The sequence below is a fragment of the Lepidochelys kempii genome, chromosome 1 (assembly GCF_965140285.1).
Source record: "Lepidochelys kempii isolate rLepKem1 chromosome 1, rLepKem1.hap1, whole genome shotgun sequence".
Classification (NCBI taxonomy): domain Eukaryota; kingdom Metazoa; phylum Chordata; order Testudines; family Cheloniidae; genus Lepidochelys; species Lepidochelys kempii.
Window position 1 is genome coordinate 28,742,640 of NC_136380.1, and position 27,558 is coordinate 28,770,197.

The 27,558-nt window shown below is 43.6% G+C and overlaps 1 protein-coding gene across 1 annotated transcript; it reads left to right on the plus strand.

Annotated features, from left to right (window-relative positions):
• The first annotated feature begins 8,554 nt into the window (after positions 1-8,554).
• On the plus strand, positions 8,555-13,520 carry FUT4 (fucosyltransferase 4). Its single transcript, XM_073337583.2, has one exon. It carries the CDS (start codon positions 8,555-8,557, stop codon positions 9,629-9,631), a length of 1,077 nt encoding a protein of 358 aa, XP_073193684.2. The 3' UTR covers positions 9,632-13,520.
• Positions 13,521-27,558: the final 14,038 nt, after the last annotated feature.

Genomic DNA, 27,558 nt, shown 5'->3' on the forward strand with positions numbered 1-27,558 from the left:
ATACTCTGCAAACACTCCCTTCAGTACTATTTGTGGGGAAAGGATTTGAAAATCTGACCCAGAAATATTTATATGCAGGAAAATGGAGTCCTGCCATTCTGTGAAAATACTCATTTCTGTTTTTAAAAAAACTCTGCAAGGTCTCCCACTGCACTACAGTATCTGGCTCAGTAGTTTGGGATTCGAAATACATCACCATCTTCCGGTGCCTTTTTAAACTGGTGCTTTGAGACAGTTGATAAATTTAGAAAGAATTTAGACCTAAATAAACGTCAAGTGCTAAAGAAGACAGTGAGTCAGAGAAGGTGAAGAGGCCAGCTGGGCAGCTCTTGGGCAAAAACATTTGCTGGTGTTAGAAACTGCAACAAAAGAAGCAAACATGTTTTGCTTTACAATGCCTTTATGGCTTAAGGGCCCAATCCTGGAATATTACTCAGTTCTTATTAGGGCATATTTGCCATTGACATCTATGGGCGTTTTGCCCAAGTAAAGAAAAAGCAGGACTGCTGTATAAGACCCTATGTTTGTGTAGAAGAACCATGGCTAAGGATAGCGTTGCAGAGTTTCCAGTCTCCCCACCCAGAGAAACTAAGGGTATGTCTACACTGCAATTAGACACCCAGGGCTGGCCTGTGCCAGCTGACTCAGGCATGCAGAGCTTGGGCTATGGGGCTGTTAACTGCACTGTAGACATTTGACTTGGGCTGCAATCTGAGCTCTGCCACCTCCCCCCCAACTCGCAGGGTCCTCGAGCCCCAGCTGCAGCCCGAATTTAAGCTCTTCATACTGCAATTAAACAGCCCTTTAGTTGGAGTCCTACAAGCCCAAGTCAGCTGGCACAGGCCAGAGGCAGGTTTTTAATTGCAGTGTAGACATACCATGAGAGGCAGATTCTTCACCCTGTCTGACCTCCACTCAGGTGCGGGGGGAGGGGCAGCGCAGGGGGCTGGTTACAGCTCTTAGAGTCTGAGCCACCTGGCCCTGATTTATACATTATAAAGACAAAAGGGACCACTGTGTTCATGTAGTCTGACCTCCTGTGTTACTCAAGCCATAAGACGTCCTTGAATTAGTGCCTGTTGGAACTACAGCATAGCTTTCACAAAAAACATCCAATCTTGATTTAAAAGTTGCCGATGATAGAGAATCCACCATAACCCTTGATAAATTGTTCCCGTGACCCTCACTGTTAAAAATGTGCACCTTATTTCATGTCAGAATTTGTCTAGTTTCAGCTTCCAGCCATTGATCGTGTTATAGCTTTGTCTGCTAGATTGAAGAGCCCATTATCAAATATTTGTTCTCCAAGGAGGTACTTACAGACTGTAATAAAGTCACCTCTTACCTTCCCTTGGGAAAGATAAACAGCCTGAGCTTGTTGAGTCTGTTACTATAAGGCAGGTTTTCTAATCCTTTAATCAGCCTTGTGGCTCTTCTCTGAACCCTCTCTAATTTATCAACAGCCTGCTTGAATTGCGGGCACCAGAACTGGACACAGTGTTCCAGCAGTTCCAGGGGCACAGTACCAGATACAGAGGTAAAATTACTTCATTCCTCCTACTCCAGCAGCAGGGAAGCAGGTCCAAGTGACACGGCTGGAATAAAATCCCTTATACCAGGAAAGGATCAGGCATAGGGGAGCTGACATGCAGAATTTTGTCCAAATTGTGTACTCCTTCTCTATAAAGGAAGTGAAGAATTTAAAAAAAAAGAAAAAAAAAAAGGTGACCCAGTGGTGTGAGCACAGGAGTGAGAGACAAAAACTCCTGACTTCTAACCCTGGCAATGACATTGATTCTTTCTATGGCAAGTCACTCAACTTTCTTGAGCTTCAGTTTCCCCACCTGCAAAGTGGGAATTATAAGACCTGCCTCCCAGGCTTAACTAGTCCACATTTACAACATGCTGTTAGACTGTCAAAGGCAAGACACTTTAAAAGTGCAAGGTACTATTATTAATTATTATGATAATTATTAACTGTGCTTAAAAGAGACCATTATGCTGTCTCTCAAATTTCTGGTGTTTGTGGAAGAGGTAGAAGTTGTTAGGCTCTGAGATGTAGGTGGTCTAGTGGATGAAGCACACATCCAGGTCAGGGAATGGAGTTGAAGGACAAGCACCAGAGTCAATTGCTGATCACCAGAGCCAGGGGTTGAGCCAGAGTCAGAAATCGAAGCTGAGAGTTGGAGCTGGGGTCAGATACCAAATGCCAGAGCCAAGGGTCAAGCCAGAGTTGGAGTCAAAAGCCCAAGCTGGGGGTCAGAGCCAAGACTGGTAACCTATGGTCAGAAGTGAGGCATAAGGGCAGGAGCGGGAGGCCAGGCAAGGATGAGCATGGAGCAGGAGCACGGTAAGAACTGGGAGCAAAGAGGGGGTGAAGCAGGAGCCAGAAGCAGGTCAGGAGCGGAGCAGGAACTAAGGAATGGGTGGGTACAGCAGGCACAAGCAGGGTCTGTTGCTGGAGAAGGAGCAGGAGCTGATGCTGGAGCAGGAGCAGGAGCAATCAGTTGCTGAGACAACTTTTCTTTCTTTTTCTTTTTTTAATGGGGAAGCAGATTTGGCTGAGTAGTCAACAGCCACCATCAACTATAATTCCTAAATACTTAACGGTTTATTTTTTCTCAGTCGACCCTGTGCCCTTCAGGTAATGCAACAACCAATTTCTAGTATTACCCCATTTCCCCAACATTTTTATTAAATAACATAATGTAATTTTTTGTTACCTTAAGATGTTTGAATTCCTCTGAAAGCTTTTCCCTTTCTTCATCAAAGCCTTTACATACCCATGAAAGGTGATCCACTGTTTCTTCCACCTTACAGTGAGTGCACACATAGTCCATCTTTGTGTCTACTTATTTGAAAAAGATTTTTGTTTAAGCCACAATAGCCAGTTAGTATTCTAAACAAAAGCACTTCATTGTTCCTATCCAGGCCCTGAAATATATCTTTATCCTCAATTCAAAAAATCTTTTCCCTCTTTTTTCATTAATTTTCTTGCCATTCCTTTTATATTTTTCTGTACTAAGCTTTTGAATTCCCATTTACACAAGGGTATTTCTGTGTCAATTCTTCCATTTCATACAGCATTTTCAGCTACTTTTTCCGTGATTTAATTCCGTGTTATCCTGATATGTGCCATGATCCAAGTTAACGCTACATGTATCCCCATCTGTACTAAGTTTGTTATTAGAAATATAATTTCTAATGGACTATGTACAATATGTAAAACTAAGCACGTGTAAGTCTTTTTAACAGCAGGACATTACCGTGGAAGTGCTCTTACTACACTGCAATAATACTAAAAAACAATTTAAGATCCATCTTCTACTTCAGATTGGTCTTATTTTTGTCATAATAGGAAGTCAAATAATAAGGTGATATCCATATTATATTTTCAAATCTTTAGCTACTGGTAACAACTTGATGTAGATATTTATAATAGCTTGCTCCTGTATACAAGATAATAGAGCTTTAGCTGGTGTATGTGAATACAAGAGGCCTGATTTTGACCTCGTTTAAACCAGAATAACTCCACAGTTTTGGATAGCATTGCACTTGCTTTACATCAATGTAAGGACAGAATCAGGCTCAAAGTGTATTGCAGCTGTTTTTCCTACTTGTTTATTTGGCTTTTAGGTGTGATTTCAGATCTGTTGCTGAAGACTCAATGTAAGACTGCAAAAAATCAAAAATAATTAGCCAAATGGTACTACTAATCCCCAAAGAGAAAACAAACCATTTTACCTTTAAAATAGATAAGACTATGAAAAGGGGAAGCTGTGTACAATCAGTGGGAGAAACAATATCTTATATCAATGGAACACAGACAGAAGAGTTGGAATTTACATTATATTTATTTTCATATTTGTTAATAATATTTAACATATAGCAACTTACATTTCGAGGGATCCCAAAGTACTTTAGAAATTCTAAAGCAATGACAAAATACTGACTGACTTCACTATGTGTAGGATTGGGCTTTGTATGATCAAATCATAATATGCTTAACATAGAAGCACCCCCACAAGCTACAAAAATAAAAACTTGATGTGCCAAGTGGAGCCAGATGAACAAAAAATTATGTAGCTGAACTTTCCATAGCATCTGACATCACTGCTAGAAATTATACTATTGAAAGCCATAAGAATTATGATCATAGCCATTATAATAAATATAATGGACAACTTCCTTGCCCCATTGATGTCAATGGAGTTTTCTTACTTCAGTGAGGCCAGGTTTTCACAAATTATCAAGCAAAAATGGCTGAATGAAAGAATCGTTAGCAATAAAGTAGCCCTTTTATATCAATTGGACTCTTCTGTTAGAGCAGAATATGGTCATCCTCTCTTTAAGCCAGTTAGGCCGAAGTGAGCACATAATACATGTGCTCAGTGCTCTGCATTGACTTGTGCGTGCCGTTCGTGGTGCTGGTTACCTGTGTGATCCAAACTGTGAGCAGGGTTTGGTGGATGGGTGAGGTGGTGCAGTCAAGGGATCACTACCCATCCAACATTCTCACCGGTTGATGGGAAAGGAGTTAGAGTATAGCCAAAGTTACTGGAAGGCTGGGGATGAGATATTTTACTTTTTATTTACATACATACTCTGTTGCTGGGTTTATGACGATGTTCCTTTTCCCATAATAAAGGTTTTCCTGTTTGTACACAGTTTTGGAATATGTGCCAGTGGCTAACCCAAGCAGGGAGTCTTTGGTTTTCCCAAGATTTCTGGGTGGGGGTTCAAGCCAGTTTCTCAAGTGGGGACCTAGATGTATTGAACCCATCCCTTTTTGCTGCAATTAACCACCTGGCAGAAGGACGATTGCATTAGAATAAGGGTAAAGTGCTATTTACTTCAGATAAGAGAACTGTGCTGAGCGTTTATAACTATTGTGCTGATCCTTCAGTGAGCCTGCCCAAAGCTTCCTTGATCTGTAAGCAGAGTCAGAATGAGCTCTACCCTGACATCTGGTGGTGAGCTGTGGAAAAGGACTTCAGGGGCTGATCTCGTTTGCATGGGCACACCCACCCTGCCTACCATGATGGACTGCTTCCCCAAATGGTCACTTTGACTGCTGTGGGATCCCCAGTCTCTCTGTTATTGGGGCAGGAGTAATAAAGGGTTGTTATCCTGGTTATGTGAATCAGGGAAAGTAGAACTGTACTTGGCATTTTATGACAGAGGGATTCGCCCTCACCTAAGTAGTACTTGCTAGGCAAGGGACATGGGTTTCAAAACCTAGGGAATTAAGAAAGGTTGGGGATAGGTATGTGTATCTGGTAGTGTGGATCTCTTCTAAGGGCCCTAAACACTACTTTGACCTCTTCTCTTTCTATGGAGTAATAACAGAGCTAATTTTGGCTCCATTAGGAGTATTGTTACATGCTCCAGAGCTGAAATCACTAATCTAAGCATTAGACCTACTTTGGGCTAGTGGTGTACCAGCACTGAAGCTCCCCCTACTACCAGCTTGAAGTTGCTGAGAGCTGTGTTAAGTGGGGGGACCATGAAGACAAGTTGGTGAGTGGACAGCAGGATGGCTAGTGCGGAGAGTGGAGTGGATAACCGGGCAGCTAGAGGAGTAGAGAGCGGAGCAGATAGCTGGGTGGCTGGCGGAGCGGCATGGAGTGGATAGCAGGGCAGCTGACGGAAAGGTGTGGCTGGTGGTGAAGACTGCAGCAGAACCCCATGGAGAGGCATGGCACTTGGCCATTGACCCAAGCAGCGGAGCATGTAAGATGCCCCTCATACCTTCCTCCACTTCCACCCAGGCTGGGAGGTAAACTCTGCAGATTAACTTCTGAACTCTAGGGAGCTGCACTGACCAAGGACAGAAACTGTGTGTGTGTGTGGGGGTGACTATTGGGTTGTTGGACTTAAGACCCTGAGGGGAAAAGGACACTGCCAAACTTACTTGGGGGTGGGTCTTTTGCTCATGGTTGGTGTTTATGAATCCTGTTTGTGGTGTTTCCCCAACATAATGCCACATTGTTTCCCTCCTTTATTAAAAGGCTTTTGCTACACTCAGACTCTGTGCTTGCAAGAGGGGAAGTATTGCCTCTTAGAGGCACCCAGGGGGGTGGTATGTAATTGTCCCAGGTCATTGGGTGGAGGCTTGAGCATTGTGTTATTGAAATGGAACCCCTAGATACTGAACCTGGCCCTTGCTGCTGCCAACTCTGACGGGCAGGAGGATTACAGACTGAATGCAAAACTCACTGCAGGATTCGGACCTACATTTGCTTTTAACATGTTCCAGTTACTAGCAAAACCTGGATACCCACAACTGAAGAAAATAACTATTTAAAACATCAGACTTCAAAAATAATAATCCCCAGCCACTTCCATAGTGGTGACAAATTTAGCAAAATAAACATGATCTTATATTTGTTTGGTGAGATATGTGGTTTTTTTATGTTAGGAAAATATTATACAGAATGTGTAAATCTTTGCAAATAAGGACCCAGCACAGATAGACTATTATACATATACAGTGAATATCAGGGCTACTGTTTCTTCGATTTTTGTAACTGCTGTGAACAGGGAATTGGAAGGCTGTCTATGATGCCAGCTAATCTTTGAACACCTCCACACATAAACTCTTCTTCCTTTTCCTGGATTAACATAATCCTGACATAAATCCTCCTAAACTCTTTGTGGCAGGGACTGTCATTTTTGGTATTTGCACCGTGCCCAGTACATATGGGGCCCTGACCTGGTGGGCATCTAGATGCTACTGTTATCAAATTATTTATTATTATTATTTGTAATAAAAATCTAGCTTCTCATCTAAATTATGGGTCACCATTGGAATGCAGTGGATTTACATGAGAGATGACGTTGGCCCTACATATCTACTGGATATGAAAATAGAGTGTCAGATTTGGAAACTTCACCTTTCCATAAAATAGCTCTCAGGTTTACAAAGCACCGAAGCTGTACACAGCACTTTGTTAAAATGGGGATGTCCCTGCCTGCCCCACAGGGTTTACAGACAAACCCAGAAAAACAACCTGATTCAAACACAAGGAGACATAGAGCTGGGGTTCTCAAACTGGCGGTTAAATATAAAAAAAATTATAATACTAGTGTTAAATATTAAAAAAAGGTTTTAATTTATAAGGGGGGGTCGCACTCAGAGGCTTGCTGTGTGAAAGGGGTCACTAGTACAGAAGTCTGAGAACCCCTGACACAGAAGCAATGTGAGAAGGGGATTTGGATGGGCCAAGGCCTGTGGCTCTGGGAACAAAGTGGGTTTGAAGGAGTGATCTGAAGGAGAAGATGGAGGGAAAGTACTTGGAGCATGGAGGCTGTTCCAGATCCCTTGGAAGGAGAGAGCCTAGTAAGAAGTATAAGGAATGAGTGAAAGTGTATGAAGAAGCAAGAGTCCTCCAACCCTCATGCTGAGTGTTCACTGGGCCCTTTCCTCACTGTGCTTATTGTGGCCTCTGTGCCCTCCCCATCCTGCCCTGTGTCTGCCCACAGTCCTCATGGTCTGTGTCCTCACATTCTGTTCCCTGTGCACTCTCCTCATGCCTATGCTTTGAGGCGGACAGCAGGGGGTGTTGGTCTTCTCTGGCTCTCCTTCCTGAAATGCAACTCCCTGACGCAGTCAGTGGAAGGGAAGAAGTGGATTTCCTTTTACTCTGCAGGATCCAGAGTGAACAAGGAGGTTCATTGTCCTTATGCTGCCTTCAGCCACGCTGTGCCACATCAGCAAGATGGTGCTGCAGATAAATCAACCCAGAAAGGATGAGCAGCCGGGAGTGGAACATACCTCAGGGAGGGACGGTGGGGCTGCTCGGGGAACTGTACAAGGGAAGGAGGAGGGATGGAAGTAGGGTGACCAGATGTCCCGATTTTATAGGGACAGTCCCCTATATTTGGGGCTTTTTTTTTAATATGGGCTCCTATTACCCCCCCCCACACACACACACACACACCCGTCCCGATTTTTCACACTTGCTATCTGTGCACCCTAGATGGAAGTAAGAAGTAGGGGAAGAGATGCTTGGAGGAATGGTATCTTTACAGGCAAGGAGGAGCTAAGGGATGAGAAATAACCTGGGGGCAGGGGGAGGCGAGGCAGGAGGGACGAGGTAAGAAGAGATACGTGGACTGCGGGGAGCGGTACCTACACAGGGAGGAGTGCGTCCCTAGGGGAGTGAGGGTGCCCCGGGAAGGGGTGAAGGTCCCGGGGAGGGGCTTGTGCCAGGTAGGGGGTGGGTCCCTGGGGAGTGGTTTGTTCCTTGCTGGGGGGCGGGACCTGGGGAGCGGCTGAGGCTCTAGCACGGAGCTGTTGGTCGGGGCTCCTCGGCGGTCCAATGGCCGGGGCCCGGCTGGGCGGGGCTGCTAGCTCCGGCCCGGCAGGAGAGGGGACAGCGTGGCCGGCGGGGCGTGGCTCGGAGCCTCCCCCGGCTGCCGCTCCTAGGGGCGGGAGGGATTGCGGCGGCAACAGGATGCTCGCGCCGTCGCTTCGGTCCCCGGCTCCCCGGCAGCAGCGGCGCGGGGCGCTGCCGAGGCAGAGCGGAGGCGGCGCGGGCGGCTGCCCCCGATGGAGCCGGGCCCCGCTGGGCCCCCGGGCCGGAGCCGGGCGCTGCGCCGCAGGCGGCGGCGGCGGCGGCTGCTGGCGGCCGGGCTGAGCTGCACGCTGCTGGCCCTGTACGCCTGCCTGCCGGAGCTGCCGGCGCTGGACGCGTGGCCCGGCCGGACGCGGCCCCCGCCGGAGGTGACCGTGCTGCTGTGGTGGGAGCCCTTCGGCCACCGCCGCCGTATGACCGACTGCCAGCGGCGCTTCAACATCAGCGGCTGCCGGCCCAGCGCCGACCGCAGCCGCTACCGGGAGGCGCAGGCTGTGATCTTCCACCACCGGGACCTCGTCCTCCACGGCCTGGGCCAGCTGCCCGCCGGCCCCCCGCAGCGCTCCCCGGCCCAGCGGTGGGTGTGGATGAACTTCGAGTCCCCCTCGCACTCGCCCGGGCTCAGGGACCTGGCTGGCATCTTCAACTGGACCATGTCCTACCGGGTGGACTCGGACATCTTCGTGCCCTACGGGTACCTCCGGGCCAGGCGGGCGCCCTCGCACTTCAGCCTGCCCCGCAAGACCAAGCTGGTGGCCTGGGTCATCAGCAACTGGAACGAGGCGCATGCCAGGGTACGCTACTACCACCAGCTGAGGAAGTACGTCCCCATCGACGTGTATGGGGCACAAGGCCTGGTGCTGGAGGAGGGCAGCAGAGTGAGGACCATCTCCCAGTACAAGTTCTACCTGGCCTTTGAAAACTCCCAGCACCCCGACTACATCACCGAGAAGCTGTGGCGGAACGCCTTCAAATCCAGCGCCGTGCCTGTCGTTCTGGGCCCTTCCAGGTCCAACTACGAGCTTTTTATCCCGCCCGACTCCTTCATCCACGTCGACGACTTCCCCAGCCCTAGGAAGTTAGCTATCTACCTGAAATTCCTCGACCAAAACAAACCCCTCTACAGGCGGTACTTTGCTTGGAGGGACAAATACGATGTTCATATGACTTCGTTCTGGGATGAGCAATACTGCAAGGTTTGCGAGGCTGTCAGGACAGCTGGGGATCAGCTCAAGACCATACAAAATTTAGCCAGCTGGTTTGAAAGCTGATAATGTTGGCTGGGGAGGTTTTCTTTGTTGGCTTCTCCTGGGGATGCAGTGCAGTCAAACCAAGGCTTAAAAAGTACCGGTTCTCAGGGGGTCACACACCCGCCAAAAAAAAAATAGAGGATTTCAGAAGTGTGTCTGAGCTGTTGCTTGAGAGGCAGGATTAAAAATGTAGGTGAACAGACCATCAGACCACTATATGTTTGTTATGAACCTATGCAATTCCATCTTTGAGCTATGACAGACCTAGCACTTTCTCAAGAACTTGATTATTTGGTCATCCAGAGCAGAAACCATAAATGCAGCATGGTGTTAGACACAAATAAACTATGCCAATTTCTGTCACTCAGCCAATTTTGACAGCTGTGACAGTTTCCAGGATTGTGAGACTTCCTCATACAGTTCTGACTGTGTATTTTTATTCCCTTCTGGGAACGTATTTCTGCTGCACAAAGGCAAATGTATTAACAGTGATCATTGGGAAGATGCAAACTCCTTGGCACACAAATTCCGACCCTGCTGCCTTTAATGTAATATTATAACAATGCACAGGCAATTTGTGGCAGTGTTTTAAAGAGCTATAACCAAAAATAAAAATGGAAAAATCCTTTACTAGGCATCTTAAAAGTCCCAGTGAGGAAAAAGTTTGTGTGGAAGGATGTGGGTGTGAGTAGAAAAATAACAAGCTCTGAAGGGTAGCAAGTAATTCCTCTGCTGCCTGCTGAAACTAAGTGCATTCCTGCCCTGTATGAAGGTGAAGAAGAGACCTGGGGAAAGGAGAGGAAGGAATACAGAAATAAAGCAGGAGCTCATCCATCTTTGCTTTATTCAGGAATCAGAATGTGTTTAAAGGAGTCTGCATGTTTTTCTCTGCAACAGTACTGCCACACAGGAAATGGCAGGGGAAGGTTCAGAACAACGCAAATTTTGTTACTACAGATGAAACATTTATGAAAAGGTTAATTTATTTCTATATTATTAGAAGTTCTTGTATAATGGTTAATCTAGGCTTGCAACATGAATTTTAAATCAGTCTATCAGGTGGTGGACAATTCAAAATGCTGTTTTGTGGTAAATTGTAAGTACAGTTCCCTTTCTTATAAAAAACATTATGGAAAACTAGGTCTAAGCTATATTTTTAAAATGTTTGATACTAAGAAAGAATGCAAATGGAGGAGGACAGAGATCTATTATTTATTGAGTTTATTTTTCTGATACCTTTATTCCAGCTTTTTTTGTTTTGTTTTCTTTGTTTAGATAAAATGAGGTCCCTAGGCTAGAAACTTTCCTGTTAGTGCAGTGGGTCCCAACTCTTTAATGCAATTGTGTCAGTTTGCCAGACTAAGATTTTGGCATACCAGTCAGTATTTTCTACTTCCTAGTTCAGTGGTCCCCAACTTTTCTGTGGGAATAGCACATTCCTATTCCCAGAAGACTGTGGCGGGTGCCAAACACCCCGCCGCTGAAATGCCGCCGAGAAACGGTGGACGGTTCTCCGGCGGCATTTTGGCGGCGCGATGTCCTGCGGGTGCACACAACTGCCCCGGTGGGTGCCATTGCGCCCGCGGGCACTGCGTTGGGGACCCCTGTCCTAGTTACTTGCCACCTCCCAGTGTCTGCATGCTTTCTAACCCACAAAGGGCCTTGGGCGGCTCTCCTCTGGTGTTTCAGGTGCCCAAGCTTTATTGCAGGTTAAAGTGCACACAGTTGCCACACACACGAGTGCAATACAAACAATTATGGGCCTCTTTCTGCAACCCATGGACCTCAGTAGGAGTAGGATTGGGTCTAAAGGAAGGAAGGGTGAGACCAGTTTCAAAAGAATGAGGTGTCAGTACAGGTAAGTTTACCAGCATTGGGGACCAGTGTTCTGAAGAGGTTTGGCCTTGATCTGAACTTATTACATGGCGAGTTGCTAGTTTTGAGATTCATTTGCTGTCAGCAGACTATAATATACTTTAAATCAGTGGTTCCCCACTGGCTAGGTAGATGGTCAAGTGACACTTCTGTACATTATTGAATATTTTTGAATATTTAATATTATTATTAATAATAATAAAACTGGTGCATGAGCCCCTGGCTGGTGGTCAGGTCACACACTGCTGGTTCCCATCTGTATTCCCGGTTGCTAAAGTGTCAGTAAAATGCAGCTAAAAGCACTTCATATTCTTTCCTGATCTTACTTTTTGATATTGGCAATTGCCATAGTTGCTGCAGGGATATTATATGATTCTGAATGGCAAGGAAGATGGTCTGCACAATTGGGAATGGGATGGGCAGGTCCGTGAGACTCATTAAAATGTGGTCCACATCATAGAAAAAGTTAGAGAACCACAGTTTGGAGTGCTAATCTAAAGTTCTGATTTATCATTTATTACATAAATTGTAGGGCTGTTGATTAATCGCAGTTAACTCATGTGATTAACAAAAAAAATTAATCACAGTTTTAATGGCACTGTTAAACAATAGAATACCAATTTAAATTTATTACATATTTTGGATGTTTTTTTACATTTTCAAATAGTATTCTGTGTTGTAACTGAAATCAAAGTGTATATTATTTTTTATTACAAATATCTACACTGTAAAAATGATAAAAAAATAGTATTTTTCAGTTCATGTCAGACAAGTACGGTAATGCAATCTCTTTGTTGTGATAGTGCAACTTACAAATGTAGATTTTTTTTGTTTGTTACATAACTGCACTCAAAACCAAACAATATAAAACTTCAGAACCTACATGTCCACTCAGTTCTTGTTCAGCCAATTGCTAAGACAAACAAGTTTGTTTACATTTAAGGGAGATAATGCTGCCCACTTCTTATTTACAGTGTCACCAGAAAGTGAGAACAGTCATTTGCATGGCACTTTTTAGCCGGCATTGCAAAGTATTTATGTGCCAGATACACTATACATTCGTAGGCCCCTTCATGCTTCGGCCACCATTCCAGAGGACTTGCTTCCATGCTGATGATGCTCGTTAAAAAAATGTGTTAATTAAATTTATGATTGAACTCCTTGAGCGAGAACTGTATGTCCCCTGCTGTGTTTTACCTGCATTCTGCCATAGATTTCATGTTAAAGCAGTCTCGGTTGATGACCCAGCACATGTTCATTTTAAGAACACTTCCACTGCAGATTTGACAAAGTGCAAAGAAGGTACCAATAGGAGTTTTCTAAAGATAGCTGCAGCACTTGACCCAAGATTTAAGAATCTGAAGTGTCTTCCAAAATCTGAGAGGGATGAGGTGTGGAGCATGCTTTCAGAAGTCTTAAAAAAGCAACACTCTGTGCGGAAACTACAGAACCCAGACTACCAAAAAAGAAAATCAGCCTTCTGATGGTGGTATCTGACTCAGATAATGAAAAAGAACATGCGTCGGTCTGCACTGCTTTGGATTGTTATCGAGTAGAACCCTTCATAAGTATGGATGCATGTCCCCTTCAAAGGTGGTTGAAGCATGAAGGGACTTATGAATCTATAGCACAGCTGGCACATAAATACCTTGTGATGCTGGCTACCACAGTGCTATGAAAACACCTATTCTCACTTTCAGGTGACGTGAACAGGAAGCAGGCAGCATTATCTTCTGCAAATGTAAACAAACTCATTTGAGTGATCGGCTGAACGAGAAGTAGGACTGAGTGGACTTGCAGGGTCTAAAATTTTACATTGTTTTATTTTTGAATGCAGTTTTTTGTACATAATTCTACATTTGTAAGTTCAACTTTCATAACAAAGAGATTGCACTTGCAGGATATGGCTTGATGGGCTTCTTTGAGCATCCAAATGCAAACCTGTATGCCTACGACTGGAACTTTCTGTTTTTAATCACAACATGTTGAATTCTATTTATTAAAAAATAAATGTAGATGATCATATTGTGGAATATATTTTGCAACATTGCCAGCCTTGCCAAGTCTTTTCTAGTGTGAAATATGAAAATTGTTTGTTGTGAAACAATCCAATAGGTTCAGCTCAGAAATGTTAAAAGTTTTGTTCTAAAAGCAAAATTAAATATTTTAAAATAGACACATCGAATTCAGAACAAACTGAAGCAAATGGATTGGAATTGCAGGAGAACAAGAACATGAATTTTACATATTTAAACAACTAGAACTATGTGGGAATTACTGAATCTATATTACTCCTGGGGGAATTCTGCACTACTGTGCGTGCACATAATTAATGAGCCATGCATATTTTTAATTTTTTGCACAAAACAGAGCTTCTGCTGAAATGTTGCTACAGTTCTGTCTTTTGCCTACTAGATGGCACTGTGATGATAGAACACAGCAGCCGCTCCCAGCCAGCTAGAGAAAAGAAAGAGCCTGCCTTCTTCACAGCACCTGTCAGGCCAGGTCAGGAGACAGGCGCTATGGGGAGACAGACAGCGTGGGGTACTGGGGGGGAGTCAGACTGGGGCTCATAAGGGCTAGTGGGGGAGAACAGACTGGGGCAGGGGCTGAATAGGATTGGAGGCACAGGGCCACAGGGGGAGGAGGTGCAGAGCCACATGGTGATGGAGAAGGGTGTGCAGAGCTACAGAGGACTGGCTGGGTGGGGGCACAGAGATGGGTGGGGGCACAGAGATACATGGGGACAGGGATGGTGGTCTCTGAGTGGGGGTGTTAGACCCGCAGCAGGAGGCTCCCTATGAGATAGGGGAGCAGGCAGACACCAGACACAGTGTTGGTATATGTGACGTTCCCCTGGTGTTATCTGGACTGGTGATCTGCTAGGTCACTCCAATCCTTGACTCTGGGAGCCAGCCTTACCCTGCTCTGCTGTGAGAACCCCACTCCTGGGCTTACAGTCTCTGGCATGTAAGCTGCTCCTTGGATTGTGCAACCAAATGACACTAGCCATTATCCCTGACACAATCCTAGGAGTCTCCTTGTAGTGTCCAGTTATGCCTGCTGGACGCTGCAAGCTTATATGAGTTCATCAATTTAACAAATACATTGATATGCATCAGGCTTGTTATTCCAAGGGGAGTTTCTGTCATGCTTCAAACCAAATACACTTCTTCAGGTAGAATAAACAAATTTATTAACTACAAAGATAAATTTTACATGATTATAAGTCAAAGCATAACAAGTCGGATTTGGTCAAATTAAATAAAAGCAAAACACATTCTAAGCTGATCTTAACACTTTCATTGCCCTTATAAACTTAGATGCTTCTCACCACAGAGAGAGTTAGGTGGTTGGCCTTCAGCCAGGCTCTCCCCTTTGATCAGTGCTTCAGTTGCTTGGCGGTGATGTCTGTAGATGGAGGTGGAAAAGAGAGAATGAGCATGGCAAACGTCTCTCCCTTTTATCATGTTATTTCTTCCCCCCTTCAGAGTCCAGTGAGCATTACCTCATCATAGTCCCAAACTGACCAAAGGAAGGGGGGTGACTCACTCGAGAGTCCATCAGATCCTTTGTTGCGCCCTAGGCCAGTGTCCTTTGTTTCTGAGAGGCTGGGCTGGGTTTGTCCCATACATGCCCTGATGAGGTGTGAACTGCCCCTTTGCTCTTGGAGAGTTTTGCCTGGTCTTGTTTTAAGCCATGAGGACACAATTTCTTCCTCATAACTGTTACCTAGCAGCTCTGGGTTCTTGGGGAACCAGGGTGCAGTACCCAGCCTGTCGAAGCCCCACCGCCTAGGGCTGAAGCCGAAGCCTGAGGGCTTCAGCCCTGGGCAGTGGGATTCAGGTTACAGCCCCCACCCCATCACCCTGGGCTGAAGCCCTCAAGCTTCGCCTTTGGCCCTCTGGCCTGGGGCGATAGAGCTCAGGCTTCAGTCCCCCTTCCTGGGCTTGTGTAGTAATTTTTGTTGTGAGAAGGGGGTCACAGTGCAATGAATTTTGAGAAAACCTGTTGTAGTTTAAATGAATTATTACTCAGAGTTCTGTATTAATATGCCTAGTAAGGAATCTATTTCTCAAAAAACATCTCCTGAATTCTTTTTGTTGTATGTGTTGTTACAGACATACTTGCTGACAGGTATTTTGAAATTAATGACCAAAAATAATTGAAACTGATGTGATTATATTGTGTTATTTTGACAAATAAAATATGCAGATTTTGCAGAATTTTAAAATATTGTACACAGAATTTTTATTTTTTTGTTGCAGAATTCCTGCAGGAGTACCATAGGCTGTACTTGATTAAGGCCTGATTCAGGAAAGCATTTAAGCATGTACCTAAAGTTATGCATGTGCTCAAGTGCTTTCCTGAATAGGGATGCTCTCCTGAATTGGGACCAAAGCTCTGACACTCTTTTTTATCTTCTATATAATCTCTTGACCCTCCTGACCTTCTTGCACTATTATCTACCACTGTCATACATTAAAAGTGTGCCATTTTACTATCCCTTCCATAATGTTATTGTTGATATAATCCTATAGGTGTGCATAGTGCTTTAGAGACAAAAAACACAATTTTCAAACTTGTCTGCGTAAGGGTGCTGAGCAGAACTGGTGCTCAGCACCTTTGAAAATCATGTCAGACCTCTAAGGTATCTAAATATGGATGTAGGGGCCAAATTCTCAATTCATGGAGTTATACCAGCATCTGTAGGAACCTACACTTAGGCCACATTAGACCTCATGCCATTACAGTCTCTGTCCTCCATGTAGCCCTTGTACTGGTGCATCTGTCAGACCTCAATTTTCAGTCACAGCCCCTGTCACTTTCAGTGGGTGTCAGGCTACCCTAATCTGTGGAAGTTCACTACAGAAGTTTGGAGTTTATACACCTTGGGGCTGATTCTTCTGTCACATGGGTATACATTGGGGTAACTCCACCTATGGCAATGGAGTTACTGCAGGATCAGTGGACTTGGCAGGATTAAATTTTATTTTTTATAATTTTGACAGATATCAGTGTCTATATTAAGCTATTTTTAGAGTTTTATCTATTTAACTTTTCACAGTTGCGTGAAATTAGGGGGGGTTAAGCATTTTTTTCTGTTTATACATTTTCAGTTGTGGGAAATTCGGGGGGCGTCAGACAATTTTATGACAGTAGATGCTGAGATTCAAAAAGTTAACACAAATTGTCAACATCACATGTCAAAATATACAAAGTAAATATCCTTAAATCAACAAATTATACATGTTTTTACTATTCATTCGCTAGTTCATTTCTAACCAGCCTAATTCAAATTTAAATCACTGGATTTTGACTTTAAGTTCTCAAACAGCATTTTTCTTACTTCATCTGTCTGTAAATTTTTATTATTATTTATGGAAATATATTTTGTCAGTAAGTATGTGTATGGTGAAAGTGATGTACTGACATTTATTGATAAAAATTGAATCCTTCCAACCCTAAGTATCAGTGAGAGGAGAACCAGGCCTTGCAATCCAGAAGTGTTTTATTTTTGAAGTGTTTTATTTTTCAAGTGTAAAAATTACTGCCATTATAACAAATCAAGATATATCTATAAATAAATATAGATACCTATATAATTGATATATTCACTGTACAGTATTTGAATACTTTATAAGTATATAGACTATACTATACTATAGTCTCATCTGACAAATTACTTAAAAACATAAATAATAAGCACAGTACTTTTACTTAATGTAATGTAAAGGGAGGAAAGATGGGGGTCTTTAATTTTAAGCACATGGCCAGGAGATGTGAGTTCAATTCCTGGTTTTGCTACAGAGATCCTGTGTGATTGTGCGGGTGTTAGTTACATTCTCCGAGTCTGATTTTAACTGAAGTCAGTAGAGGTGTGACTACACAGCAGTTAACCCCCTGTGGCAGGCCTGGGTCAGCTGACTGGGGCTTGGGTTGCAGTCTATAAAATTGCTGTGTAGACATTCCGGCTGGGGCTGGAGCCCGGTCTCTGGAACCCCGCAAGGGCTTCCAGTGGCGCTGGAACAATTTTTACAGTGGGGGTGCTGAAAGCCAGTGGTCCCCACCCCAAACTTTTTACCTCACCCCCCCCTTACTCCTGTCTGTGCTCCCCTCCCCCCTGCAGAGCTGGGGCCAGGAGCAGGACCGTGGCTCTGGGGAGGGCATGTGGACGCGGAAGTAAGGGAGCCAAGGCATGCGGGGCTTGGAACAGAGCCCTGAGCGCAGGTCCTGCGGGAGCCAGGGCCCCGCATGCGGGGCAGGGAACGGAGCTCCGGGCGTGTGTCCTGCAGCTGGGAGTCGGAACCCCTGGTGCGGGGCCAGGAGTAGAGCCTCAGGCACCGGGCTGGCAGCACTGGGACCCTGGGCGTGGGGTGGCGGGCGGGACCCTGTACAAAAACGGGGTACTGCAGCACCCCCTGCACCCCTAGTTCCCGTGCCTGTGGGGGTAGGGTCCTGTAGCCTGGGCTCTAGCCCAAGCTCAAATGTCTACACTGAAATTTTTAACCCTGCTACCCAAGCCCCATGAGCCCAAGTCAGTTGACCTGGGCCAGCTGCAGCTCTTTTAATCCAGTGTAGATGTACCCTGGGAATTTTGATTTCATTAGACTTTGAATAAGGCTCTGTGTACCTAAATTTTCTGCATCTGTAAAGTGGAGTTAATAATACTTACCTCACAAAGGTAGTATGAGACTTAATTAATATTTGCAACATGCTTAGTGATCACTGAACAGAAAGTGCTATAGAAAAGCAAAAAAATATTACTTTTCAAGAAGTGTCTATCTCATTCCTTAGGTGCATGTACGGAATTACTAAAACCACTTTTTGGATTTTCATGCTAAGATAAACACCCGGCCTCTTACCTTAGGTTATATTTCCCCTTTTGTTCTGAAAAGTTGAGACCATCAATCCTCTTTTCTTCATCCATTTGAGTGTTGCCAGTATACCTGGTACATTGGGCAAAACACGTCTCTAATGCTGCCCTCCTATGTCTCTGGTTTATCCCAACTGAAATACTACTATGTCCATGGAATGTAAGTCCTTCAAAGAATGTTGCAGAACACTACAACCCATCCTAAAACAGGCTGCTTGCTTTAGGGAGTGGAAGGAAAGAGGCTTTTCTAAGATGGGTAAAATCATGGCCTTATAAGTCAATGGGAGTTTTGCAATTGACTTCAGTGGGGCCAGGATTTCACCCAGTGTATTTATTTCTGCCCTCATCAGTTTAACTCCCACTGAAGACATGTGAAAAGTGCCATGCTCAGGAGCTAGTTTTAACAGACCATGCAAAAATGAGAAAGCCCTTTGCCCTTCTAAAGTTCTTGAAATGACACCATACTGTGCACGTCAAATTCTTCTCTTTTCTGGGCCCAAGTGTGAAATATTTTGCTTTCAGTCTCTTATAAAGTTCTGCAATAAGGCAGACAGAGAATAAGAAAAAATATATGAATGTGTTGGGTAGCAGTCTTGGGTGTGGGCTTTGGGCAAAATTGGCATGCCCATGAAAGGGCAAAATCTGCAAGACTTAAGACAGAAAGGAAAGAATTCACATCGACAAAACCAATAGAGTGAGCCTTGGCCAATGCAGAGACATCAACAAAGATCTTCACTCATGGCACTCAAATATGAAAAAGCGGAGTGGTCGAGTTGTCTGTTTTCTCAGTTTCCTCTCCTTTTCTTATTTACAGCACCTAGTTCAGGGTATTGAAAGCACTATTGGCCAAGCGACAGAAATGTGTTAGCCCAAGATAGAAAAAGCTTGCAAACTCAGGCATCTGGTTCTTTTTTTTGGCCTGATTTTCAAAGAGGCTGAGAGCCTGCAGCTCCCATTGACTGGAATGGGAGCTGGGGTTGCTGTCCGCCTCTAAAAGTCAGGCCATTAATATACTCACCTTACTCCATTTTAGAAAGTGGGCAGCTAGAAATTAGTCTAAAGTACTTGCTGAACTTTATCATGGAGCTACAGGCAATTGTCTTCAAATCGATCTATCAAATTCTGGTTAGGAATAAAATTTCCTAAAATGTTTGTTTACATTTTCCTTGGTTCTAGCAGTAGCTTTAAGGATTTCATAAAGCAACCCCTCCTTTGAGAGGTCTCTTTCCACCTGAAGCTCCAAAATTACCTGAAATACAGAGACAGGTCCTCAGTGGGTGTATATCAACATAACTGACTTCAACAACTGAGAATTTGGCTCCTCCTTTCTTTTTTGGAATATTATACACTCAGCTATTTCTTCCTCCAGAATATTAAGGATGCTGGCAAAAATTAGATTTTCTTAAAGTTAACACACCATTTCTTAGGTTCTAACGTATATTTTTCCCAAAGATTCTTTGCCTGCAGTTGTTATAATTTGTTGTGACACTTTAATTACCTCCACAGCAGCTAATTAGAATGATATTTAAATTAAAGATTATGATGTGATGTGAGAAATAAACAGCAGGCACTGATGAATTCTTAAATAAATATCTTAGTTTTATGCACATATCTTTAGAAGAGGAAGCATAGTCTCCTGATTAAAGCACATAGGTGGGAGGAGAATGAAATTGATTTATCCCACAAAAGTGTTGTGATGAGAGGTTTAATTCATTCATGATTGTAAAGTGTATGTTGAGACCCTTGCGCAGAAAAAACTACAGGAGTGCAGAGGATAAGACCCATGCTTAGATTTTTAGCTTTTTCTGGCAGGGCTTGTGTTTACCTGTGTGTTTGGACAGTGCCTAGCACAGTGGGGGTGCTACCAGAATGTGAATAAATAATAACTAATAGTGAAATTATTATAATACAGAAAGTATATGCTATTATCAACATAATAATTTCTTGAAATAATGATTATCAAAGATATGCCTGAGGTTGTAACTAGCTCTGAAGGCAGCATCAGATTGTACCATTGTACGATTGTAGGCCATGTTCTGTCTGCCTTACTCATGGAGTAATCTCTTTCACTTCATTGGGACTGCCAAATCTTGCCCAGTTTACACAAGTATAGTGTCATTTTAGTGTAGTTGTCATCTTGCAATATATCCTAGAGTAACTCTGTTATGTTCTGAATTAATCATGCTGCCCATGACACAAGACGGAGCATCTCACAAGGAGCAAGGGAGAATCAATGAGGGAAGGTGACCCAATGTACTATTTGTAATGCTACTTTTTGGATTTTCTGTAGGACTTTTTGAAATTAATACCAAGTGGCATTTATGGGAGGTGTATCTTCTGTGCTCATTATATATTTTCCCCTGTCCTCTGATACTGCAAATCCTACATACCTTAGTCTCTTCCTGGGCAACCGGGTTCCACACTGCTCTCTAATTCTAGCTGTGCTGAGGAAGGAAGGAAGGCAGAGAGTGTTATCCCACCCAGGAGAAAGTCAGTTACTCACATCAAGGATCCCTTGTTTGCTTTTCTTCTAATGCCTAACTCCCAGAGCAGTTATAGGCTGCCAAGGGTATATCTGGGCCCTCAGGCTATTTGTAAGGCATGTGCTACTTAAACCTCAGTCAACATAAACACATACATGCCTCTCTGAATAGGTTACCATACTGAATATAGCCAGCTCCTATCTTTGGGTGGGATGTTCAAAAGTGCCTAAGTAATTTAAGAGCACACTAAAAGTCAACAGGACGTGTGCTCCTAGATCACTTAGGCATTTTTGAAAATGTTACACTCTATGTATACAATCTATACAAAAATATCTGTCAGACAGCTAGAAAATACAAGCAAGACATTTTAAAGTATGTAAGTTTCTGTGGCCTAATGCCCACCTACATCAAGGCTAAATTTGGCTCAGTGTTTTAGGGTGTGCTGAGAGAATCTTTACTGGTAACATACTTCATTACTGCATCTGGTGCTGGAGGAAAATGTATCTTCTTGGTTATACCTGTTGCATATTGTGTTCTAACGGATGTAAGGCTGCTACAAAAAAATAAATGAAATAAACAACAAAGAAACAAGGAAAAAGAACAGATTTCATATATTCTAATGAAGCAGTTCTTGGGTAATTTCACAAAGCCACCTACTAAAGGTGAAGGGGATAAGTTTAAACTGCTTATTAAAGGTATTATGAAGATGGGAGGATAGCTTAGGTACTGGGAGTTTCCTATTTTATATTCAAGTGCACCTGCCAACAAACTATAGTTGTGCAGCACATAAGCAGATGCAAATATATTCACAAGTTATGTGTTCATGACTATTGTATTCAGCCCACGGTGCACTTGCAATACATTTAAGTATAATTTCAGTATCTCTAGAGAAGCTTAAGAAGTTGAACATATGTAGCAGACTAAATCCTTTAACAAAGATCTGTATAAGAAGCAAGAGAAGTAAGCTTTGCAGAATGTATAAAAATGTATTGGGGGATCTTTTTAAAGCAATTGTAGTGATTCAGTGGCTGCACAGAACTTCACATGCATCATCTATACTACAGATGATGGTGTGGCCTGTGATATGCAGGAGGTCAGTCTAACGTAAGAATGGCAATACTGGGTCAGACCAACGGTCCATCTAGCCCAGTATCCTGTCTTCTGACAGTGGCCAATGCCAGGTACTTCAGAGGGAATGAACAGAACAGGCAATCATCAAGAAATCCATCCTGTCGTCCCCTCCCAGCTTCCAGCAAACCGAGGCAGGGGACACTCAGAGCTAAATAACCTGGTGGTCCCTTCTGGCCTTAAATGCTATGAATCCATGACTGTGGTCACATGGTTATATGTGGAGTTAAAACTCAGGACTGTGTTCGCCTGAAGCACCAGTTTTCACCTCTTGCGCTAAAGGAATATCTTTCATGAGTGGTGCCAGTGTTTTAGCAGTAAAATGCACCTGTACAGTACACTGTCCATAACATTATTTTTATGATTGAACCCCTCCACATGTTTAGTTTTCTACATATACCTAGCTGTATACAAATAACAAAACAATTCTGCAAACCATGGCCTGGATGACTCAAGGGATTAGTAATGGGGTGTAGAGCATTTGATTGCTAATCATGAATCTGAATCTGGCCTGAGGTGGTCGTGCCTTAAAGTCATTAGCATAAAAATGCTGCTGATGGATGTTATCACTAGTGGATCTGACCTGCCTTGTCCTTCCAGGGTCTATCCTATTTTTCATGTTGTTCAAAATATATCTTAGGCTTGGAGTGTTCATTATAAAACACAGTGTATAAAGCTAAAATCCCTTGAAATACAGAAAGCCTTCGTTCTGCAGTTAAAGAACAGGTTTCAAGCACTAGTAGACCTTGATGAAGAGGAGGGGAATGCAGATGAGAAGATCAACAAGAAGTGGGACAAAGTAACAGCAATTAATAAACAGAGCAATGAAGCCTGTCTAGGCTACCAGCAGAAGAGAAGGAAGGAGTGGACTACACCCAGCACATGGAACACCATAGAAACCAGATGAGTCCTGAAGAAAAAAGTTTTAGACACAAAATCCCAGAAGCTAAAGGACAAATACCACGAGCAGTATAGCAAGGCACACCGGGATGTCAAACACCTTGTGAGAGTGGACAAATGGCATTATATAGATAATCTGGCAACACAAGCAGAAGATGCAGCTGCTTGTGGTGAACAAGGAACCGTCTACAAAATGACGTGGCTTATCAGTGGGAAATGGCAGACATCCAACAAACACTCTTATCAGGAACAAACAAGGACACCTGCTAACAACCGAAAAAGAACAAGAAATGGGCAGGACAGAGCATTTCAAAGAATTGCTGAACAGGGAGTCACCTAAAGAGGAAGCAAACATCCAGGAGGCAGAATATCTTGATATCAACCTCCACCCACACCCCACACTAAGGAAGAGATCATTCAAGCCATCAAATCCTTACAAAATGGGAAAGCTCCTGGCAAGGATAGCTTGAATGCAGAATTGTTCAAGGTAAATTCTAAATTAGCAGCATTTATTCTGGCCCCCCTATTTACATCAGTCTGGGAAAGGGAAAAAGTGCCAGATGAGTGGACCAATGGGGTTATAGTGAAGATACCAAAGAAAGGAACATAAGAACATAAGAATGGCTATACTGGGTCAGACCAAAGGTCCATCCAGCCCAGTATCCTGTCTGCTGACAGTGGCCAATGCCAGGAGCCCCAGAGGGAGTGAACCTAACAGGTAATGATCTAATGATCTCTCTCCTGCCATCCATCTCCACCCTCTGATAAACAGAAACTAGGGACACCATTCCTTACACATCCTGGCTAATAGCCATTAATGGACTTAACCTCCATGAATTTGTCCAGTTCTCTTTTAAATCCTGTTATAGTCCTAGCCTTCACAACCTCCTCAGGCAAGGAGTTCCACAGGTTGACTGTGTGCTGAGTGAAGAAGAACTTCCTTTTACTTGTTTTAAACCTGCTGCCCATTAATTTCATTTGGTGGACCCTAGTTCTTATATTATGGGAACAAGTAAAAAACTTTTCCTTATTCACTTTCTCCACACCACTCAAGATTTTATATACCTCTATCATATCCCCCCTTAGTCTCCTCTTTTCCAAGCTGAAAAGTCCTAGCCTCTTTAATCTCTCCTCATATGGAACTCGTTCCAAACCCCTAATCATTTTAGTTGCCCTTTTCTGAACCTGTTCTAATGCCAGTATATCTTTTTTGAGATGAGGGGACCACATCTGTTCGCAGTATTCAAGAAGTGGGAGTACCATGGGTTTATATAAGGGCAATAAGATATTCTCCGTCTTATTCTCTATCCCTTTTTTCATGATTCCTAACATCCCGTTTGCTTTTTTGACTGCCGCTGCATGCTGCGTGGATGTCTTCAGAGAACTATCCACGATGACTCCAAGATCTTTCTCCTGATTAGTTGTAGCTAAATTAGCCCCTATCATATTGTATGTATATTTGGGGTTATTTTTTCCAATGTGCGTTACTTTACATTTATGCACATTAAATTTCATTTGCCATTTTGTTGCCCAATCACTTAGTTTTGTGAGATCTTTTTGAAGTTCTTCACAGTCTGCTTTGGTCTTAACTCTCTTGAGCAGTTTAGTATCATCTGCAGACTTTGCCACCTCACTGTTTACCCCTTTCTCCAGATCATTTATGAATAAATTGAATAGGATTGGTTCCAGGACTGACCCTTTGGGAACACCACTAGTTACCCCTCTCCATTCTGAAAATTTACCATTTATTCCTACCCTTTGTTCCCTGTCATTTAACCAGTTCTCAATCTATGAAAGAATTTTCCCTCTTATCCCGTGACAATTTAATTTACGTAAGAGCCTTTGGAGAGGGACCTTGTCAAAGGCTTTCTGAAAATCTAAGTACACTATGTCCACTGGATCCCCCTTGTCCACATGTTTGTTGACCCCCTCAAAGAACTCTAATAGATTAGTAAAACACGATCTCCCTTTACAGAAACCATGTTGACTTTTGTGCAACAATTTATGTTCTTCTATTTGTCTGACAATTTTATTCTTTACTATTTTTTCAACTAATTTGCCCAGTACTGACGTTAGACTTACTGGTCTGTAATTGCCAGGATCACCTCCAGAGCCCTTCTTACATATTGGCGTTACATTAGCTATCTTCCAGTCATTGGGTACAGTAGCTGATTTAAAGGACAGGTTACAAACCATAGTTAATAGTTTCACAATTTCACATTTGAGTTCTTTCAGAACTCTTGGGTGAATGGCATCTGGTCCTGGTGACTTGTTACTGTTAAGTTTCTCAATTAATTCCAAAACCTCCTCTAGTGACACTTCAATCTGTGACAATTCCTCAGATTTGTCACCTACAAAATACGGCTCAGGTTTGGGAATCTCCCTAACATCCTCAGCCGTCAAGACTGAAGCAAAGAATTCATTTAGTTTCTCCGCGATGACTTTATTGTCTTTAAGTGCTCCTTTTGTATCTCGATCATCCAGGGGCCCCACTGTTTGTTTAGCAGGCTTCCTGCTTCTGATGCACTTAAAAAACATTTTGTTATTACCTTTTGAGTTTTTGGCTAGCTGTTCTTCAAACTCCTTTTTGGCTTTTCTTATTACATTTTTACGCTTAATTTGGCAGTGTTTATGCTCCTTTCTATTTACCTCACTAGGATTTGACTTCCACTTTTTAAAAGATGCCTTTTTATCTCTCACTGCTTCTTTTACATGGTTGTTGAGCCACGGTGGCTCTTTTTTAGTTCTTTTACTGTGTTTTTTAATTTGGGGTATACATTTAAGTTGAGCCTCTATTATGGTGTCTTTGAAAAGTGTCCATGCAGCTTGCAGGGATTTCACTCTAGTCACTGTACCTTTTAATTTCTGTTTAACTAACCTCATTTTTGCATACTTCCCATTTCTGAAATTAAATGCCAGTGTTGGGCTGTTGAGGTGTTCTTCCCATCACAGGAATGTTACATGTTATTATATTATGGTCACTGTTTCCAAGCGGTCCTGTCATTGTTACCTCTTGGACCAGATCCTGTGCTCCACTCAGGACTAGATCGAGAGTTGCCTCTCCCCTTGTGGGTTCCTGTACCAGAAGCAGACATTTAAAGAATCAAGAAATTTTGTCTCTGCATTTCGTCCTGAGGTGACATGTACCCATTCAGTATGGGGATAATTGAAATCCCCCACTATTATTGAGTTTTTTATTTTGATAGCCTCTCTAATCTCCCTTAGCATTTCATCATCTCTATCACTGTCCTAGTCAGGTGGTCGATAATAGATCCCTACTGTTATATTCTTATTAGAGCATGGAATTACTATCTATAGAGATTCTATGGAACATGTGGATTCACTTAAGATTTTTATTTCATTTGATTCTACATTTTCTTTCACATATAGCGCCACTCCTTCCTGCCCCCGCCCCCCGACCTGTTCTGTCCTTCTGATATATTTTGTACCCTGGAATGATTGTGTCCCATTGATTGTCCTCACTCCACCAGGTTTCTGTGATGCCTATTATATCAATATGCTCCTTGAACACAAGGCACTCTAGTTCACGCATCTTATTATTTAGACTTCTAGCATTTGTGTACAAGCACTTTAAAAACTTGTCACTGTTTATTTGTCTGCCCTTTTCTGATGTGTCAGATTCTTTATCTGAATGTTTCTCATCTGATCTGGCCCATACTTTATCCTCTTTCATCCCCTCCTCATGACTAAAACCTAGAGAATCTCTATCAATAGACTCTCCTCTAAGAGAAGTCTCTGTCCGAGCCACATGCGCCTCTGCAGCAATCGGCTTCCCGCCCCCATCTCTTAGTTTAAAAACTGCTCTGCAACTTTTTTAATGTTAAGTGCCAGCAGTCTGGCTCCACTTTGGTTTAGGTGGAGCCCATCCTTCCTGTATAGGCTCCCCCATCCCAAAAGTTTCCCCAGTTTCTAATAAATTGAAAGCTCTCTTCTCTACACCATCGTCTCATCCACGCATTGAGACTCTGAAGCTCTGCCTGCCCACCTGGCCCTGCGGGTGGAACTGGAAGCATTTCTGAGAATGCCAGCACAGAGCTCCTGGATTTCAGTCTCTTTCCTAGCAACCTAAATTTGGTCTCCAGGACGTCTCTCCTACCCTCCCCTATGTCATTGGTACCTACATGTACCACGACCACCGGCTCCTCCCCAGCACTACACATAAGTCTATCTAGATGCCTCGAGAGATCCGCAACCTTCGCACCAGGCAGGCAAGTCACCGTACGGTTCTCCCGGTCATCACAAACCCAGGTATGTTTCTAATGATCGACTCTCCCATTACTAACACCTGCCTTTTCCTAATGACTGGAGTTCCCTTCCCCAGAGAGGTAACCTCAGTGCAAGAGGATACTCCATCATCATCTGGAAGGAGGGTCCCAACTATGGGAAGGTTTCCCTCTGTTCCCGTTGACTGCTCTCCTTCTCTGGGTCTTTCATCCTCCTTAACAGTGCAGGGGCTGTCTGACTGGAGGTGGGGCAAATCTACAGTGTCCCAGAAAGCCTCACCAACATACCTCTCTGCCTCCCTTAGCTCCTCCAGTTCCGCCACCCTGTCCTCCAAAGCCTGTACACGGTCTCTGAGGGCCAGGAGCTCCTTGCACTGAATGCACACATACACCACCCGCCCACAGGACAGGTAATCATACATGCTACACTAAGTGCAATAA

Bases quoted from the DNA above. Each gene is read 5' to 3' on its own strand.
- FUT4 (XM_073337583.2), top strand. From the start codon at position 8,555: ATGGAGCCGGGCCCCGCTGGGCCCCCGGGCCGGAGCCGGGCGCTGCGC.